The sequence below is a fragment of the Myodes glareolus genome, chromosome 7 (assembly GCF_982192425.1).
Source record: "Myodes glareolus chromosome 7, mMyoGla1.1, whole genome shotgun sequence".
Taxonomy (NCBI): Eukaryota; Metazoa; Chordata; class Mammalia; order Rodentia; family Cricetidae; genus Myodes; species Myodes glareolus.
This window is the reverse complement of record NC_142032.1, coordinates 13,015,184-13,033,314: the sequence shown is the minus strand read 5'-3', so window position 1 is coordinate 13,033,314 and position 18,131 is coordinate 13,015,184. Positions and strand designations below refer to the sequence as shown.

The 18,131-nt window shown below is 39.4% G+C and overlaps 1 protein-coding gene across 1 annotated transcript in view; it reads left to right on the top strand.

Moving 5' to 3' along the window:
- Positions 1–18,131, top strand: part of Sorcs3 (sortilin related VPS10 domain containing receptor 3) — a 627,874-nt gene that overhangs the window by 574,936 nt on the left and 34,807 nt on the right. The window contains exons 17-18 of the mRNA XM_087907815.1: positions 13,340–13,453; positions 16,756–16,927. Coding sequence (XP_087763941.1) covers positions 13,340–13,453; positions 16,756–16,927 — 286 coding nt within the window. The remainder of the gene's footprint in view (positions 1–13,339; positions 13,454–16,755; positions 16,928–18,131) is intronic.

The following is an 18,131-nucleotide window of genomic DNA, read 5'->3' as shown; positions in this document are numbered from 1 at the left end:
GTGAGTCCTTTGAAATTTCATCTTCAGTTCTGACCAGATAAAGATGGAATTAGTTTGACCCAGATGCAGGAGGTCTTAGACATCTCTGGTCTTAGATACTGGACCAGACAGGAATTCTGCATCACTCAAAAGTGAGAATGAGGAACAGCGATGGGGAATACCAATGCGGTGTGGCCAAAATTTCCTTTGAGCTTTTCCCTTATCCTCTCATCTCCAGCGGCTGAGTAGCTATATTTGATAGTCCTGTAGGAGTAGGGATGAACGCTGGCGGGCCTTAAAGAGCTACTGGCCTGTGCAGTTATCTTCATACATGTTTTTCTCAAGGTATATCCTATTTATGGGTACTCTGTCATTATCTCTTCTTATTTTTATTTTTACCTAATAAATCTATTATTTACATATATTTATAAAACATGTTATACTAATTTGTCTTTATATAATCCTGTGAAATGATCAAATCTAGGTGATTAACATTTCCATGTGCCCGAAGGTTGGTCAATTCTTTGTGTTAGAAACCTTTAGACTGCAATTCTGCTTCTAATGACAATGAAAACGTGAAACTTATATCTAGAATTCTGATATCTAATCTCCCCTACAACTGATGACTCCCAAATATGAAATTTTCTAGCCTCCAGTCCCAGCTTCCTTCTCTTCTGAGAGATAAGTCTGCCTAACATACAAGACATACATCTGGTTTTCTAAGAGAGGCGGCATAATTAGTGTGACTGAAGAATCATTTTTACTGTGTCAGAAGATATTCCTGCTTCAGTTTCTCCAGTTTGAACCAATCACAGAGTCATCCATACATGACTGAAATGCAAGCCCCTCAGATCCAGACCATCAATAAGCCCCTTTCCAGTTCTCCCTCCAAACACATTGTCCCTGAAAGCACTTGTGACCATCCTTACGGCTGTAACTATCATGCCAAAAATATATTAACCCATCTTCACCCCCTCTGCTGTCACCCTAAGGTCCAGTATGTGTGTCTGCAGTCCTAATTATTTGGCCAGGTACATTTTTTAAAATTCCAAGTCAGATCATATTACTCTTGTACTTTAAGATATTTTAATGGATTCTCTCTCCTTTAAGGTATTGACTTGTTGAAGGCCCATTGGCCTGGCATCCTTTTCTATTTTTTTTATTTATTTTTATTTATTTTATTTCTTTTTACATTGTTCTTCTCTCATTAGCTGTATTACAGCCACACTCCCAACTCCAGTGACTCATTCAGGTTCATTCCTAGGAGAAGGACTGGAGACTACAACAGTTTCCGCCATGTTTCACCACAGCTGACACCTTTTAGTCTCTCATGTTTCTTCGAAATTGTTAGCTTCTTAGAAATGCTGAAGACATCTTGTCTCATCTGTATACCCTGGTGCTCTCTAGCACACCGCCATGCTTTTGTCTCATTAGTATTCACGGTATGCAGTGATTGTGATTTTGAATGTTTTGTTATCGTCTTTCTATCCCCAACAGAGTGTAAGAGCTGCGAATGTAGCTTTAAACTTCCCTTACGTTAAAAATCCAAGCGCCAACTCTACAGCAAGCATTCAGTAAAGAGTTGTAACATGTTTTTGAATGTTGTTCTTAGGAGAGTCCAGCATCAGCCCATAGTCAAGGAAGGGGATGGGGCAGAGTTGTGTTTGGGTTTCTCTGCTGCAGTGCAAAGAGCATTTGTCCTTACACCATGGCCTCTCTTCTCTCCTTCTCTCATCTCCATGTCTTATAGCTATTGTCTAGAAGTCATGTTTTTATTTCTGGAATTTACTAGAACTTTAACAGGTAACTGAAAGTTACTTGTGTAGCATGACCATGCCTGCTCCCAATCTGTTCTTCATTCTTAGATAACTTGACTTCGGTGAGATTCATTAAAGTAAGATGTATAAATTTAAATTTCAGTGGAAGGGTCCTTTCTGTGTTAGAAAATACTCTGAAAACAAAAATATTTTCCCAACTGGGAAGACTATTTTTAATTATGAACAACAGCTTTGTGTGTTTTCATATTAAGTAGATATAGTAGTCTTTTTAAAAGTATAATGTGGATATTGTATTTCCTACTTTTCTCACTGATGTGACAAAGTACCTGAAAAAAGCAACTTACAAGTAAGAAGCAGTTTTTAGGGCTCATGGTTTAAGAGGTTCCAGTCCATCGTGGTAGCGGGGACATGCACTGGAAATCTGTAAATATGAGGAGGACAGGAAGCAGAAAGCAGACAGTAAGTCAGGTCATGTTATAAAATTCTTAAAGCCTACCCTTTGTGACTCACCTCTTCCATAGAAGATATGCTTCCTAAAGTTTCCATTGTCTGTCAAAGACCCCTAACAGCTTGGAACCAGATGCGCAAGCCCATGAGGCTAGGAGAACATTTCACACTTGAACCAGAGTACCTGTGTCCCTCTCCAGTCTGACTCCATCGAGGTCCACTGCCTTTGAGTACAGATTCTTCTCTGTCTCCTTGGTCCAAATCTGACTTCCACCCATTGCTAGGAGGATTCACAAGTAAGAAGGAACAAAACGACTACAAAATAATATTTCTTCCCTTAACCTACCTATCACCATTTCTGGTTTATATAAAAATCTCAACAATTATATTCACAAGTATTTCTTCTGGGAAATTTTCTTAATTTCTGTGTCCTTCTCAACTTGGCTGCAAAATAAAATATGAATCACATTTTTCACCAGGTCCTAGGGATAAATAAATGGGGGTAGATCATTAATATAGATAAGATACTTCCCTGAGCTGTGTACCACATACCCTACAACATATGATAGCTGTTGCTGCTGCTGGAGTTCTATCTCAGAGTAAGTGATCCCCATAGGATTTACACCAGAGAAGTCAGAGTTTGAACACATAGGTAAGCACTGTTTTCAAAGTTGTACCTTTGGCTCTTACGTGATTATTTTAATGCTAGTGATGATACGTAAGGTAGTTTTAAGGCCTTCATTGGGGACTACTGTCAGAATCAGAGTAAAGCAGGTTATGGGGTATAGTCAGAAGCTTTTCTGTCCTAACTTCCCACTCCTTGTCACAGTGAACGCTTCCAAATTGCCACACTGAGGCTAATAGTACTATAAATGTTCAGTCAATAGCTCAGGCATATTACTTGCTAACTCTTACATTTCAATGAACTAGTTTCTTTTATCTATGTGTTGCCACGTGGGCAGCTGGCTGGAATCTCTCTCAACTTTCTTTACTCTGTCCTTTCTCCTCCCATCATTCTCTCTGTGCCAAGTTGTCTTGCCCAATCTCTTCTTGCCATACTATCAGCCAATCAGTTTCTTATTAACAATAGCATAATAAACAGGATTTCCACTTTTGTCTAATTAAAAAGGACGGTTAAGGTTTAACCTTAACATAGTAAAATTATACACAGCAAAACAGTTATTAAGTAAGAGTTACAGTAACAATATCCAATCCATTTGCATTTGGCAAAATTAAAGAAAATATTCTATTATACATTTTATCTTTGTGATTCCAAAGTTTTGCATCTAATTTACCTTTTATCATAACCAAGGAAAACTGTAACTATAACTATCTAGTCCTCAACTCCACTAAAGACCCCAGAAGGGTAAAATGTTTCCTAATGATAGGGATATCTCACTGCTAAGACACTCACTCCTCTGTAAATTAAAGCTCCTCTGTAATTTTAGAGCATCCTTCTCTGGCTACAGGTCTAGCATATCTGACAGACTTTCCTGAGAAGCAGGATATTCTGAAGTATTATCCTACTTTGTCTTTGGAGAATTTGACAGTCACCTTTTCTTGCATTCTGCTGGTCCAGTTTCAACAGTATATTGTCAGCAACTGAGACAAGGGCAGTTTCTTTGTCCACATGGTTAGATTTTCCATAAAGAAAATAAACTCCGTATGGAGCTTCTTTGATATCCATAATCTTCTGAAGTAGTTGGTGCTGCCAGGAGCAGATATATCTCACACTCATCAAAAGCCTCAAGTTATTAAACATATTAAATGCCATGTTCTGTAGGTCTTTGAGGCAATTGAAGACCATCTATATAAATATGTGTATGACATTGAAAAAATACTTAACAGTAGTGTAAGTTTAACTATTATAGATGACTAGTAATCTGTATTTTTAAATTATATATTACATTTTTAAATAAACTGCATAAACACAATACCTTAAACAAGAGTAGAAACATACACATACAATAACAAATTAACTTTAATTTTTATCAATAATCCAAAATCCATACTAATATAAAAATATTTAAGATTAATAGATGGTTTTTTGGTTTAAAGTAGATTCAATAATTTATCTTTTATACCACCATTTTTATATCTCTCCTTTTCTTTTCAGAACAAGATCCCTGAATTTTATCTCCTTTGTTCAGCTTTTTTTCTCTGACCATTATCAATAACAACTTGTAACCAACCCACCTTAAATGATAATAAATGTCCATAATCCATTTTTGAGGGGAATGTGGGCCTAGTTTTCTAGATTACTTCCTATTGATTGATGGACACTGATAATCTTTGAGATAACTTTGGGGACATTAGGATAATTATTAAGTGTTGGCTGTAATATTCTTTGAGGCTGTATCATCTTATTCAGTAGCTTGGAAGCTGATCTGGTTGCTGGATCATCTGGGGAACTGTTTTCAATGGTGTCTAGTCCCCTCGCTCTGAAAATACATAAGCTTTTAAAGGTAACATATATATCTATATTAGTACAAGTATAGATTGTGTGTTGTACATAAATCAGTTAAATGTGATTTTTGCTACTTATCTGAGCAGGTAAAATATACATTGCATGTCTTGTAGTTCTTTTAGATTTATTTTTTTATGTTTATAGTCAGGACTTTAGGATATCTTCCTCAATCAAACCTGATTTTCTTTTACCTGAAATGAATCCATATCTTTTCATTTCCTGTGGGAAAAAAAGTATAACCTCTCTCCCAAAGTGACATATCGTTTAACTTAAATTTTGAAATCAAGATAATTTTGAAATATATAGGCTCATTTAATCTAGCAATTTCTGTAATTCAAGGTCTCTCAACAGCTAAAAATTTTAAAGCCAGCACAACAATATGCACAGTCCAGACTCTCTGTGTATTTTCCATCTCGATGGGACTTTTCCCTTTATATTACTTTACTCTTCTTTTCAAGAATTTTATTTTGTTATTTTAATACTATATTTTTAATTTCAGACTGTATATACTCTCTGTCTTCTCTCTTCCAAGCCTATATATATATATATATATATATATATATATATATTTACATCTACTGTAACCTGTTTAAAGATTTTTTTCCATCTGAATCTGTCTTTACTGTATATGTGTAACCTTTTCTCTCTGTGTGAGCAAACAAAAAAAACCCAAAAACAAAACAACAAAAACAACAAAATGGCTGTGTAATGCAGATAATGGTACAGCCAGCTCTGAGAGCTTACTGTCCCAACTCTAGGAAGTTTCTGTGTCCATGTAACTACCTAGTAGTGTGTAGCCCTCTTCTCATAAATACGATTTATGTAATTGGTGGCAAAGGCTCTTAGAAGAGACCCCCTGCCCCCGCCCCGTCCTTTTTGTGCTAGTACCAAGCCTGGAAGCCAGATCTTTTCTTCTTCTTTTTCTTTTTCTCTCTCCCCATCCCCACCAGACAGGGTTTCTCTGTGTAACAGTCCTGGCTGTCCTGTCCTGAAACTAGCTCTATAAACCAGGCTTACTTGGAACTCATAGAAATCCACCTGCCTCTGCCTCCTGAGTTCTGGAAGCCATCTCTTAAAGGAGCTGTACCTCTGCTTGCTGCCTCTTGCAAAGACAGCTTACCAGAGAAAAGATGGTCACCAAGAAGCTATGCTTGACTCTGTTTTTGTGTGTTTGGGCTCCTTTTTAAAGCTTTTTTAGGTCTTATGTGGAAATTCCCACATTCAGATGCTTCTCTCCCACCTACCTGTTCCCAAATAAACACGTAGAAACTTCCATTAATTACAGCCACTCGATTGATAGCTCAGGCTTTTTACTAGCTACCTCTTAAATTTAAATGAACACATTTCTATTAATTTGTGTATTGCTTCGTGAGTCGTGGGTTTACCTGTCTTCTAGCATGTCTTGCTTCCTAGGCGACTGGCTGGAATCTCTCTCAACTTTCTTGACTCTGTCCTTCCTCCTCCCATCATTCTCTCTGTGTCAGGCTGTCTCGCCCAATCTCTTCTTGTCTTGCTATTGACCAATCAGTTTTTTTTTAATTAACAATGAGCATAATCCACAACAATAGGGGAGAGAAGGGGATGCCTTGCAAGGCATTCTGTGGTTCTTAGATTTGTGCTGATAGAGGTCCCAGCTGTATTCAAGACACTGTGATACCAGCATCTTTACCACGGCCACTAGAATGGGAGGAAAATAAATAGTTTGTTCATAAGTTACATAAATGGTTGAGGCAGAGTCGGGGTTCAGATGCAGGGATGGCTAAACCCTGACTTATTGCTTCTAAGACATCTATTGCTCAGGAAACTAAACAGGTTTTATTATTTTGAAATTTCTTTTATAATTCAGAAGGAATAAGGTCTCCACATTTAGTTCTTCTGAAATTAAAACTCATCTCCAAATGACCCAGGGTGATTGCTCTAAGTGAAATTTAATATAGACTATTTCATTAACTCTAAAGACAATTTCAAATAAAGAAAGTTTTTCCATTGCTAGTCGAATTTTAATAGGTATATGGTCCCCACATAGACATTATAAATTTTTCTCTATAAGGTACTGGATATTTGCAATTCTATTGTAAATAATATCATATATTAAAAAGAAAACAGAAAACACTTGAGATTAATTCAGGGCCACTGAAAAGGAGAGACCCAGTCTTGTGCCTGGTCACAATCAGAGTATAACAACAACCACAACAGTCATGTGACCTAAATGTGTGTTTCTACCACATCTGCATATGGAAGAAGCAGCCTTTGATGACAATTCCTGACTTATTAACAGTGATTTTAGGGTAAGTATTGGAAATTGGTCTTTTTAATTTTAAGTCAGTGAGTATCAGCCTTGGCTTTGAAATAGTTTTTCAGGGCTGAGAGAGATGACTCAACATTTAGAGCTTTGGATTCTTCTGGGAGGGTCTAGCATTCGATTCCCAGCACCCACATAGGGGTTCATAAGCATCTGTAACTCCAGTTCCAGGGAAACTGATGCTCTCTTTTGCCCTCCACAGGCTCTAGGTACATACACAGAGTATATGCCTAAATGCAGGCAAAACACACATAAAATAAAATAATAAGTTAATTTTTTAAAGAAAAATTAAATATTTTTTTCATCAAATACAGTTGTGAGCTTGTATTTTAATCTTTTTTATTTTTTTGTTTTTTGTTTTGGTTGTTTTGGAGACAAGTTTTCTCTGTGTTGCTTTGAAACTACTCCTGGAACTAGCTCTTGTATACCAGGATGGCCTTGGACTCACAGAGATCTGCCTCCTGAGTGCTGGGATTAAAGGCGTGCGCCACCACCACTGCCTGGCATGTTTTGGTCTTTAGTGTTAATACTGGAAGTCAATATATATGTGTTGCTTTTATTGGTTAATAAAGAAGCTGCTTTCAGCCAATAGCTTAACAGAATATAGTCAGACTGGTACATACATATGGAGAGAGAGAGAATAAGCAGGAGAAGCCATGTAGCTACTGCTGGAGACAGATGCTCCAGAACTTTGCTGGTAAGCCATAGCCATGGGGCAATACAGAGATTAATAGAAATGGGTTAATTTAAGATGTAAGAACTTGCTAGGAATCCGCTAGAGTCATTGGTCAAACAGTGTTGCAAATAATATCATTTCTGAGTGATTATTTTGGGCCTGGACAGCTGGGAACAAATAGCAGCCTCCCCCAACACCTATAGTGTCCCCTCTGGGAGTTCCCAATGCAGTCAGTTCTAGCCCTTATCACACACATTCCATTTAGGTTCATCCCCGAGCCAGAGCAGGCCTGTTCCTATGTTTTCCCTGGGCAATGTAAAAGAGGGGGTATAACCTAGTTTAGTAGGTTTAGGGAATTCATAGGGTAGGAATGGTGTGTTTAATATCTCTATTTGGTAGGAGATCAAGGACACACAACATGCACTCATAAAGAGCAGATAATTTGACTTAAAGGGAGAAGCTTATCGAGTCTCAGAAGTATTTACCTGTAGAATGAAAGGTTTAGGTAAAAAGGGTAAGCATCATATACACATTGGAGTTTCTACTTACATGCCTAAAAGATTCCCAGCCTAAAGTTTGCTATGAAGAGCTACTACAAAGCAGCCTCCACCATGTCAGGGGTGAGGCACAGGAACAAATGTCTACCGAGGAGAGACCTAAGGTTGCCCATATAGTGTCAGGTGCTAGAGAGGGACTTCCTCCAAAGCCCTGGGGGAAATTACCCCAGTAGAGGCTAGTCCTCTGAGAGAGGAAGATATTTGCCAGTGATAACTCAGGAAGCAGGTCCCCTTTTTTCCCATTCATTCCTTTTGCTCACTCATCTGTAGCTTTGCCTAAGTACCTAGTATGTACTGGGTGTTGTGGTAGTCTTTAATATTAATAACATTAATTTCTCATCTAGCTGTTGGAAGAGTTGGGCATTTTATAGATAGTTCCATTCACTCAAGATAGAAATATTCTAATTTATAAGGCCTGAGATTTAGGATACCATAGTGGTTTTTCCATGTTCAGTATGGAGCCATATCCACAGGGTGAGATTATCTAGTAGAGATGCAGAAGACAAGGGGAAAGTTATTTGGGGATGCCACACACCTCATTTTAGGTGCACCTATGGTTCATCCGGCCTTTGGTTTTATGTATATTGAGCATAAGTGAGAGTATTTTTTCTATAGCAGACCACCTAAAGTATAAATAAGACAATAAACAATGTATAAATAAGAGTTACTGCACCAGAAGACGGCATAACAGAAAAGAAAAAGAATATAATAAAGTATTGAGTTTTATGATCCAATCCTGAGTCCATTAGTAGTACTAGTCACATGATTGTTTACATTAAAATTCAGTTAAATTAAAATGCAGTTCCTTTGTTGCGCTGGTTAGTGGTTGCCATAATGGAACATGGCTATTTGAAATATTTCCCCTGTAGAAAGTTCTGCTCGACAGAGCTGCTTTTTAACACAGGTGGAGAGGTGGTTAGAGCGAAGAGCTCACTACACAATGAGATTACATGTAATCATGGATGACTCTGTGCAGGGAGTGGTAATGGAGCTATACAATTTAATTAAATAAAATACGCATATGTTTATGGAAGTGGGTAACAGACTGACTTAAAGAGAGCAGATATATAAGCAGACTCTCAGCAGGGAGCAGGGTAAGACAGGTGGCTCTAACAGGATTATGCTTAAGGGATGATTGTCAGGTTTTCTGAGTAATTTTTGGCTAAGATAAAAAGGTCTCTTTTTCATGACTATATTTGGATTCATACCTCACCCAATGAGGATGATAATTGTTATTCTTGTGTTAGCTGCTTCCATTTCATGAGTGCTCCTACTAGGCCTGAAAAGATCACCTGGTCCCAACCCCATCCTGATGCACTCATAAAATGGGAACAAAGTACGAATCAGGCATATGTCCTGGACTCTCAGCTATTAGGTGGAAAGGTAGAGGGACTGTGCTGGCCTCTGCCTGACCTGACCCTCACACAGCCCCTTGAGCTTGTTAGGAAGAGGTCTTGGCTTTCTGATTGGTCAAGAGTTTGGGAATTGGCTAGAGAGATAGCTTAGCAGTTAGAAACATGCACACACACATACACACACACACACACACACACACACACACACACACACAAAATGCACTATTTTTGCAGAGGAGCTGATTCAGTGTTCAGTTCCTAGCACCCACATTGGATGGCTCACAACCACTTATAATTCCATCCAGCTTGAGGGAATCCAATGTCTCCAAAGGCATTGGTACTTATGTGTGTGTGCGCACACACACACACACACACACACACACACACACACACACACACACATACACACCACATATCTCTTTAAAATTCTAGACTGTCCTTAGGGAGCAGGGACCATGTTCTGGTGAAGTGGTAGTGCTTTGTGCCTGGAGAAGCTTTGTACAGTGTCTGACAAGTCTTTCATCCTCTTTCACCTGTTTCTGTCCAGTCCACAAGCAAAGCAGATTAGATCCAAGTTGCAAAACTACCCTTTCCTTTTCTATGGTGACATATACTTTTTATTTTCTCAACTTGTCACTCCTTTTTCTTAATTTGAGGCCTTTCCTTGGGTAGGGTTGGGACTTTATACATATTCTTTGAAATGGACAGATTTTGTTTTCCTGACCAGGTAGACATTCCACTGCTTTTATAATCAAGCAGCACACTGGGGTAAATTATGTTTTGCAGTAAACTGCCTGTATGTGTGTGGAATCTGGTGCATACTTCCCTGAGGCAAAACAGATTTTCTGGTGCATTCTGTTCAAATCTCACAATTTATCAGTTCACACCTTTCCCCAGGAAGCTGGAACAGCGGCTGTTTGTTTGTTTAAATCCTGCAGACTCATGAGTTAGGAGGGAGGCTGGACAGTGTGAAAGAGTTTAATATGCATTTAGCAGAAATTAATGAAGAAGACCACAGCTTGGAGGAAGCCAGTTTCGGTTAGTGTTGTTAAATATTAATGAGGTGCTTTTGCTCTTTGGGGCAGAGCAACACGCTTGATGCACCTTTTTTAATTACTGCAGTGCCAACAGGTAGCAGAGCTGAACAGAACTGCTGAGGATGGTTGCATTTTGCAAAGAACCTTGAAAATGTTTCTATCTTCCCCAAGGCTGTATAAGGGAGGCATCCTCCCTTCCCAGATTCCAATATTTTCTAGGGTCAGCAGGACTGGGCAACAGGTTCATCTCATAAGGCCATAGGGGAGATTTCTAGAAGTAGTCTGTGTCTACCACAGCCCAGTATTTCCGTGCAGAAACAATGCTTGGGAAGTCAATGCTCAGTGGTGTGCTGACAATGTTTAACTCTTAGGGAGCACACACTGAATGCCGTGCATATTCCCACAATGGCCGATTTCAACATTATGCCAATGACTGAAGAACTGAGAAGAGCTAGGCACTGGCCCCACTTTCTATAGTATTCCTGTCAGACAGATATATGGGTATAAAAGACCTTGACATCAATAACCTAATGATATTCATATGTAATTTAGCATATGTTGTATTTGGTAACATATATATGGCATGTTATAGCAATATAAAGCTAAAATGCAGTAAAACAGTAGGAAATTATGTTTTATGTATTTTTATTGACTTTTAAATATAATTTATGTGAATGAAGTATCATATAATTTAATTTTTAATAATTGCTTTAACAACCACTAATTACCTTACAAAAATCCCCAAGTTTTAAGAGCCAGATTTCATGGGCTATTTCAAGCTCCACTAAGTCCAGATGAACTATGGGCCAGGGGCTCTCTACTAGGGGACCAGACACTTGTCAAAGGATTCAACTGCCAGAAATGTCTCTTTGCTTTCCTTCCTTCCAGCTTCATTGAAGCATGGTTGCATCAAAGCTGCTCTTGCATTCTGCCCTTCTGTTGATTGGCAGCTCTGCTCACATCCACTCCAGTCATCTTTTGGGCCCTTGGATATACTTTCTGCAGTTAACCCTACAGTGTCAAGAGGCCTCAGCATCTTTTTACAGAAATAGACACAGTGCAATGGGGCAATTAGAGGGACTGTGTTCTAGTACAACTCGAACATTAAGTCGCTCTATAATATTTATTACAGATGATTTAATTAGTGAAAACAACATAGTTTCCAGCATATAGTAACTCTGAAAAGTGTGTGCAGTAAACTAGGGATAGGCTCATATAACCTAAATATGAGAGAAGAGTTAAGAAGAAGCTGCAAAACATAGAAGGCTCAATGATCCACGCCCAGGGCTTAACATACAAAAGTAAATAAGGTGGTCTAAAAGGTGGTTAGGAGTAGTCTGGGGTTACCATGTGGGTAGTAATGTACATGGTCTCACCCATCAGTCAGTACTTCTTTATGTGGTGTGAGGTTTGGGGTGTGAGGTATAAGGACTAAAAAAGTGATAGGGGAGTTCAGCCAATCACATTCTGTCCACGGGGCGTGTTGCCCTAAGGCAAAAGTTTACCTATAAACCTGGTGGGTGCACTTCCCCGCCCTCTCTCGCCTGGCTCCAACATTCCGGGTGGTTGGGATTCTGGTGTAAGTTTTCCTTCTGTTTTATTAAAGCTGTATCTTTTGTAAGCTAGTCTGGCAGACCATTAATTACCGATCGCACTGCGCCCCTTCAAAAAAGCAATTGAGGACAGGTCTTGTCACATTTGTCTGATGGGTCATGGCATACAGTGAAGGATAAATGAGGCATCATTGAAGTTGAATACCCATCTTCCTTCCATTTCTGTCCTGCAGTCACTCAGTTAGCAGTGATTTCAAAGACCATGGGAGCAGAACTAACAGCGCAGAGAACCACTTGCCTTTCCGTACCATGCTTCTTCCACACTCCGTGGGACGGTGTCCCGATGATGAGGTTGTGTTGTCTGGGCTTCAGGGGTCCTTTTTTGGTGCTGAATGTGGAAGCATGAACTGAGAGAGGGTGTGCTCACTGAATTCTGGCTGGCCGTAAGAGCACAATCCCCTCCACCTACTTTATTACTCCTTGACATTTACACATCTAAGCACCTCATACAACTCCAGAAGCATGCTCTTCCTCAGATGCTGTGGCTGTGGTTCTGTAGAGGCACGAAAAAGAACTCTAGTTCTATTTTATTTTTAAGAAAAAGTATATCTCTCCCAATATGTCTAATCAAGTGAAGTTTGAAATTCTATTGGCATACATATGCACACACACACACACACACACACACACACACACACACACACAGACACAAGCCTGAAAGCAATTGAATTTAAAGTAAAAAAAATATAAGTTCTGTGAAATCAATTTCCAGACAGTACACATTGAATCATTACATAGAAATGTATCTTGACCTTTAAAGTCATCTCCCTGGTTGCCATTTACTTATTTAATTAATTCTGTGATTTAAAGTCTTATTTAAATGTATAGTGTCCCTCCCCTCTCACCTCCAAGCCATTGTACATGTCACATATTTGAATTCATGTACTTTCTCGTCTAGATTTTTTTTGATAATCCATTTTTCTCTCTAGACTGTAATTCTAAATGATGAGACTATTTCTGAAAACATCTTATTGTTTTAAGGCATGGGCATTTGCCTCAGTGGAGCTAATGAAAACAATGAGTCATGACTTTGGGGAGGCAGTTGGACATGTGTACATTTATGCTTGCCTTCGGGTGATTTAACATTTGTACACGCTTGTCATCCTATCATGTTTGTTTTCTTGACAGTGACTACGGCTATGAGAGACATGGGGAGAGCCAGTGTGTCCCAGCTTTCTGGTACAACCCAGCTTCCCCCTCAAAGGACTGCAGCCTTGGTCAAAGCTACCTTAATAGCACTGGGTAAGTCAGATGACTGAAGGAACTCATCTCATTGTTATCCATTCTCAAATATGAAATAAAATGGAGTGTATCCTCATTGAGGAAAATCAGTATAGAAAGGGTAGTTTTGTGTCTCGAGGCTTCTGAGGGAAGCTGAAGAAATGTTTGGCCAAGGATAGCTTGTTCAGAAACCATCAAAAGAAATTATCAGGCAGGAAAGACTCTGTAATTTATCCCTAGAAGATTATAGTTATTGCTTACCTTTTGGGCCTCAACCGATGTAAGTTGATCTAAGTAGTGTGTAGCTATGACAGATGCTCCCTAGTGGGAGATCAATGGACAATCTCAAACCGTAACACTTGACACATCAAAGAAAAATTCACAAGTCTCATTCTAGATACTTCTGGAATAAGAAGACTAAGGACATTTTCAGCAATTGACTAATTGTTTGTTGTGCTCTGATCACTCGCTTAGGAGTTATCCTCAAACACTTGGTGAAGAATTTCCTGGAGATGTGTTGTTTTGCCTTTTCCTTTACTACTTCCATGACCCAGGGAAGATCTGTAGAGTAGGCAGGTGGGACTGTGCCTCGCTGCTCATGTTTTCATACATCTTGTGCTTGTCTGACTTGGGAGGTCCAGAGGGAAGCTGATGTCTTCATTTGTAGTAATCCCCCACCAGGGGTAGAGAGGATCTGCTGTTCCACACCACTCGCTGAAAAACAAAGACACTGAGTACTCTGGACTGTCACCTCTGCAAGTATTTCTTCCATCATCTTAGCCAAGTTATCCAGCTCCTTTTACTTGGACTCTGTATGGTTGCAAAGAGCCGTAGATATGATCTAAACATCTGCCATCTACTAAGGAAACAAAAACATGATGGGGTGGGTGTGTTGAGTAGTCTGAAATACTCTAAAGCCATGATGTTTCTGGTAATATTTGATTCTGGAGGAGCTTATCCCCATGCCACAGTAGGCATCCCAGTCCTTTAATGTAGAGGTTTTGTAGGAATGTGTTCTAAAGATTTAAGTTGTTCAATGCAAATTGAGCAATTTCAACTTAAGGAGATATACTGTCAGAGAGCAAGGAAGACAACATAACAGTCACATGGAAGCATCTGCAAAAGCCAGCTCTAGCCTTGGAATCTTTTAGAAATCTTTAGATATGATTTCTCTTAGGACATCTCATGTAATCATAGGACACATATATCTAGTTCTAATTTTAAGCAACACACACACACACACACACACACACACACACACACACACACATATATGCCAAAATAGCAAATAACTAAATAAGTCAGGGAGATGAAAAATCTATTTACACCCACACAAAGAATTTCCCATGACTATATAGATACCTCCAGTTTTCTTGAGTTTGTATTTAAGTCTCTATTATACATTATCACATACTTAACATGGTAGTAAGCTAACAAAGGAAGCAATTAACATCAAGTGTGCCTTTTGATGCAAGTAGCTCTATGATGCTGATTTTGAGTAAAAACTAAATATCTTATAAGTAAAGATAACCCAGAAAGATTAACTTAGAATAATTTAATTTAACTAAATCAATGATAATCTAAAAGATGACAGTATGATTCATGTTTATAATTATAATGTCTCATCATGTTTAAAACAATTAAAAGGTAAAAATGATTTTGTTTGATGTTACATGTCATATGAGTATGCTATGTTAACTACATTTCTGACCTTTGATAGCCATTTGTGGATACCAGCTGCCATGTTGGGTTGTAAAGATACAGATATAGCTCAGCTGGCAGTTGATAATGATGTATTATAATTTCATTTGAGCCAAGAGATACCTACATCATCTGGTTTGCATCACTTGGGATCTCTGGAAGAAGGTGTTGATAGGGTGGGTGATTCAGAATTGGGAGGGATATTAAGGAGGAAAAGTCGATATAATGAAGGACCAGCATCATTAGAGTTTTGTGACTTTGGGTCTTTCGGAATAAGACACTATAGATGGATGAATTATTCTTGATACAGAGAACTTGATAGCGATGGTGTTGTTGTTGGTGGTGGCAGTGGTAATGGAGAAAATGATGGTAATGCAACATTTAACTTGTGTTTTTCTTAAAGCATCAGTTTTAGGGATGAGAACTAGATCATGAACTTTCTGGAAATAATAACTCTGTGACTGATCAGTGCAGTCAAGCTCTTGGGTCAGAGGTCAAAGCAATTGATGTGACATCACTATACATATAAAGCTGTTGCCATAGAAGTTGGTAGTGTTTTGTGGGGAGGTTTTCCAGGCTAACCCCTTTTGTAAAGTAATCTTACTTTAGCAGAGTTGAATAGAGTTTCAAATCTTTGCATTTAATGTGACGTTAGTGTTGAGGAGGAAATAAGGATTTAGCAAATGGAGAAAATGTATTATAAAATAGCTCAGTGGCTCCACAGTAAAAGTTACCATTGTGATTGCTTTTAATTTTTATTATATATTCCACTAATAACATCCTAGGATGAAGAAGAGAAAGGGAGATAGCATTTGATTATAGGGACTTAGAAGTTTGATGTTCTCTGCTTCATGCAGAGAAAGTTGGAGGGAACCTTGGGGAAATAGAACAGGCCTCTAGCTGACAGAGGTGTGCTCGCTTTCCCTGGTTCACTAGCCCAGTGCCCACCTCCCCTTCTGCTGTGTAGGAGCCAGCATTGATTTTTCTTGGCTGGTTTAGACACTGAGCCGATCCCTGGTGCCCTAGGCGGGATCAATACTAATGTTTAAAGAGCTAGCCTTCCTGAGACAGAGGGATCGCAGCTCATGAGGATTGTTTGTCTTTGGGAATAACTGTAGTTTGGGAGACTTGGCTTTTAAGAGCAACTGGGAGAAGTTCTTTTTGTTTGCTTCTTTTCTCTTGCCCTCCCTTACACACACACACACACATACACACACACACACACACACACACACACACACACACACACTACAAGTTGCAGCACTGTCAAAACTGTCTTTTGTCAACTCTCTTTAGGTATTAGAGGATTGTGTTCACACACATACATCACATACATACATACATACACACACAAACACACACACACTTCAACTACTGTCAAAACTGTTTTGTCAACTCTCTTTAGGTACCGGATGATTGTGTTCACACACATATATACATACACACACACACACACACACACACACACACACACACACACTCCAGTCTGCAGCATTGTCAAAATTGTCTCCTGGCAACTCTCTTTAGGTACCGGAGGATTGTGTTCACACATACACGCACCACACACACACACACTCCAGTCTGCAGCACTGTCAAAACTGTCTCCTGTCAACTCTCTTTAGGTACCGGAGGATCGTGTCCAACAACTGCACAGATGGGTTAAGGGATAAGTACTCTGCAAAGACTCAACTGTGTCCCGGAAAAGCTCCTCGGGGTCTCCACGTGGTAACCACTGATGGGCGCCTGGTAGCAGAGCAGGGCCATAATGCCACCTTCATCATTCTGATGGAAGAGGTAGGTGACCACTTGGGTGTCTACAGTCAGAACCCGCAGCAGCAATGTCAAAAGTGAGAGAAAAAAAGAAGAGAAAAGAGGCAGAACTTACTCAGAAACCCCCCTCCAGTCATCTATAATAAAGACCTAGCTCACGGAGCCTCTACATTATTAGTTGCTTGCTTGCTCACTCATTCTTCCCTCCTCCTTCCTGCTCTCTCTTTTTCTCTTTCCCCCCTCCCTCCTACTTCCTCTATGCTTGGAATTGACCTCAGGACCTTGACTCTGAGCTATAGCAACAGCCGTTGAGAGCTGAGACAATCTCACCTTGATTCTTTTGACATAGTGACTCACTACATAGCTCAGATCAGACTTGAACTCACATTGCTTCCTATGTTCAATTAAATTTGTGTTCCACATGTTTTCACCTCCTGAGCGCTGGGATTACATTATGACCTACCTGGATATATTCTTATCACAATAAGGACATAACGTGTAAACTATGAGGGGAGGAAAATAGAAGAAAATTCAAATTATAGCCATCAACTTCCAGAGTCCCTCTTGCTTCATTCTAACCCTTAGGCTCACTAATTAGAAGAGCCCACAGCCTTTAAAGAGTCTTGAACTTGTGAATGAGAGAATGGAGAAGATGATTGAAATAGTGTTTAAAGTTAAGTTTATAGCGAACACAGCACTGCTTGCTTCTACATCAGCTACTGACTTCATTAGCTCATCGCTTGTGTCTTTTGCAATCCAGACAGTAAAATCTGAGTGTTTGCTGGCACGCCAGTCTACTTATCTGCTTCTTGCTCTCTATGTGAAATGTTCCTTCTGCCCAAATCAGGGACTTTGCTAACACTCTTTGCTGGAAGGCTTGCCTGATTGACAATGCCCTCTAAATTTATATGCAAATTGCTTGGGGCTCTTGAGATCTTCACAAGGGAGCAAAGCAAGCCAGGAGTTTTTCTTACTACTCTGAGCACTTCAGAGCCTTTAAAGTCCAAACCACAGTGCGATGGAAGGTGCCGGCTTCTTATCCTGGCCTGGCAGATTCCTCCTCCTTCCCTCACGTTGATACTTGAATGAGAGGACTTTGAGATTCAGAGGAGGTCATTATCACAGTTCCACTAGAGAGTTTTCGGGACCAGAGCTATAAAAACTTTTGCAAATGGAAGTGAAGAGCCACGATCTTATCCTTTTCAATTGCCTCCCGTTCATTTCCACT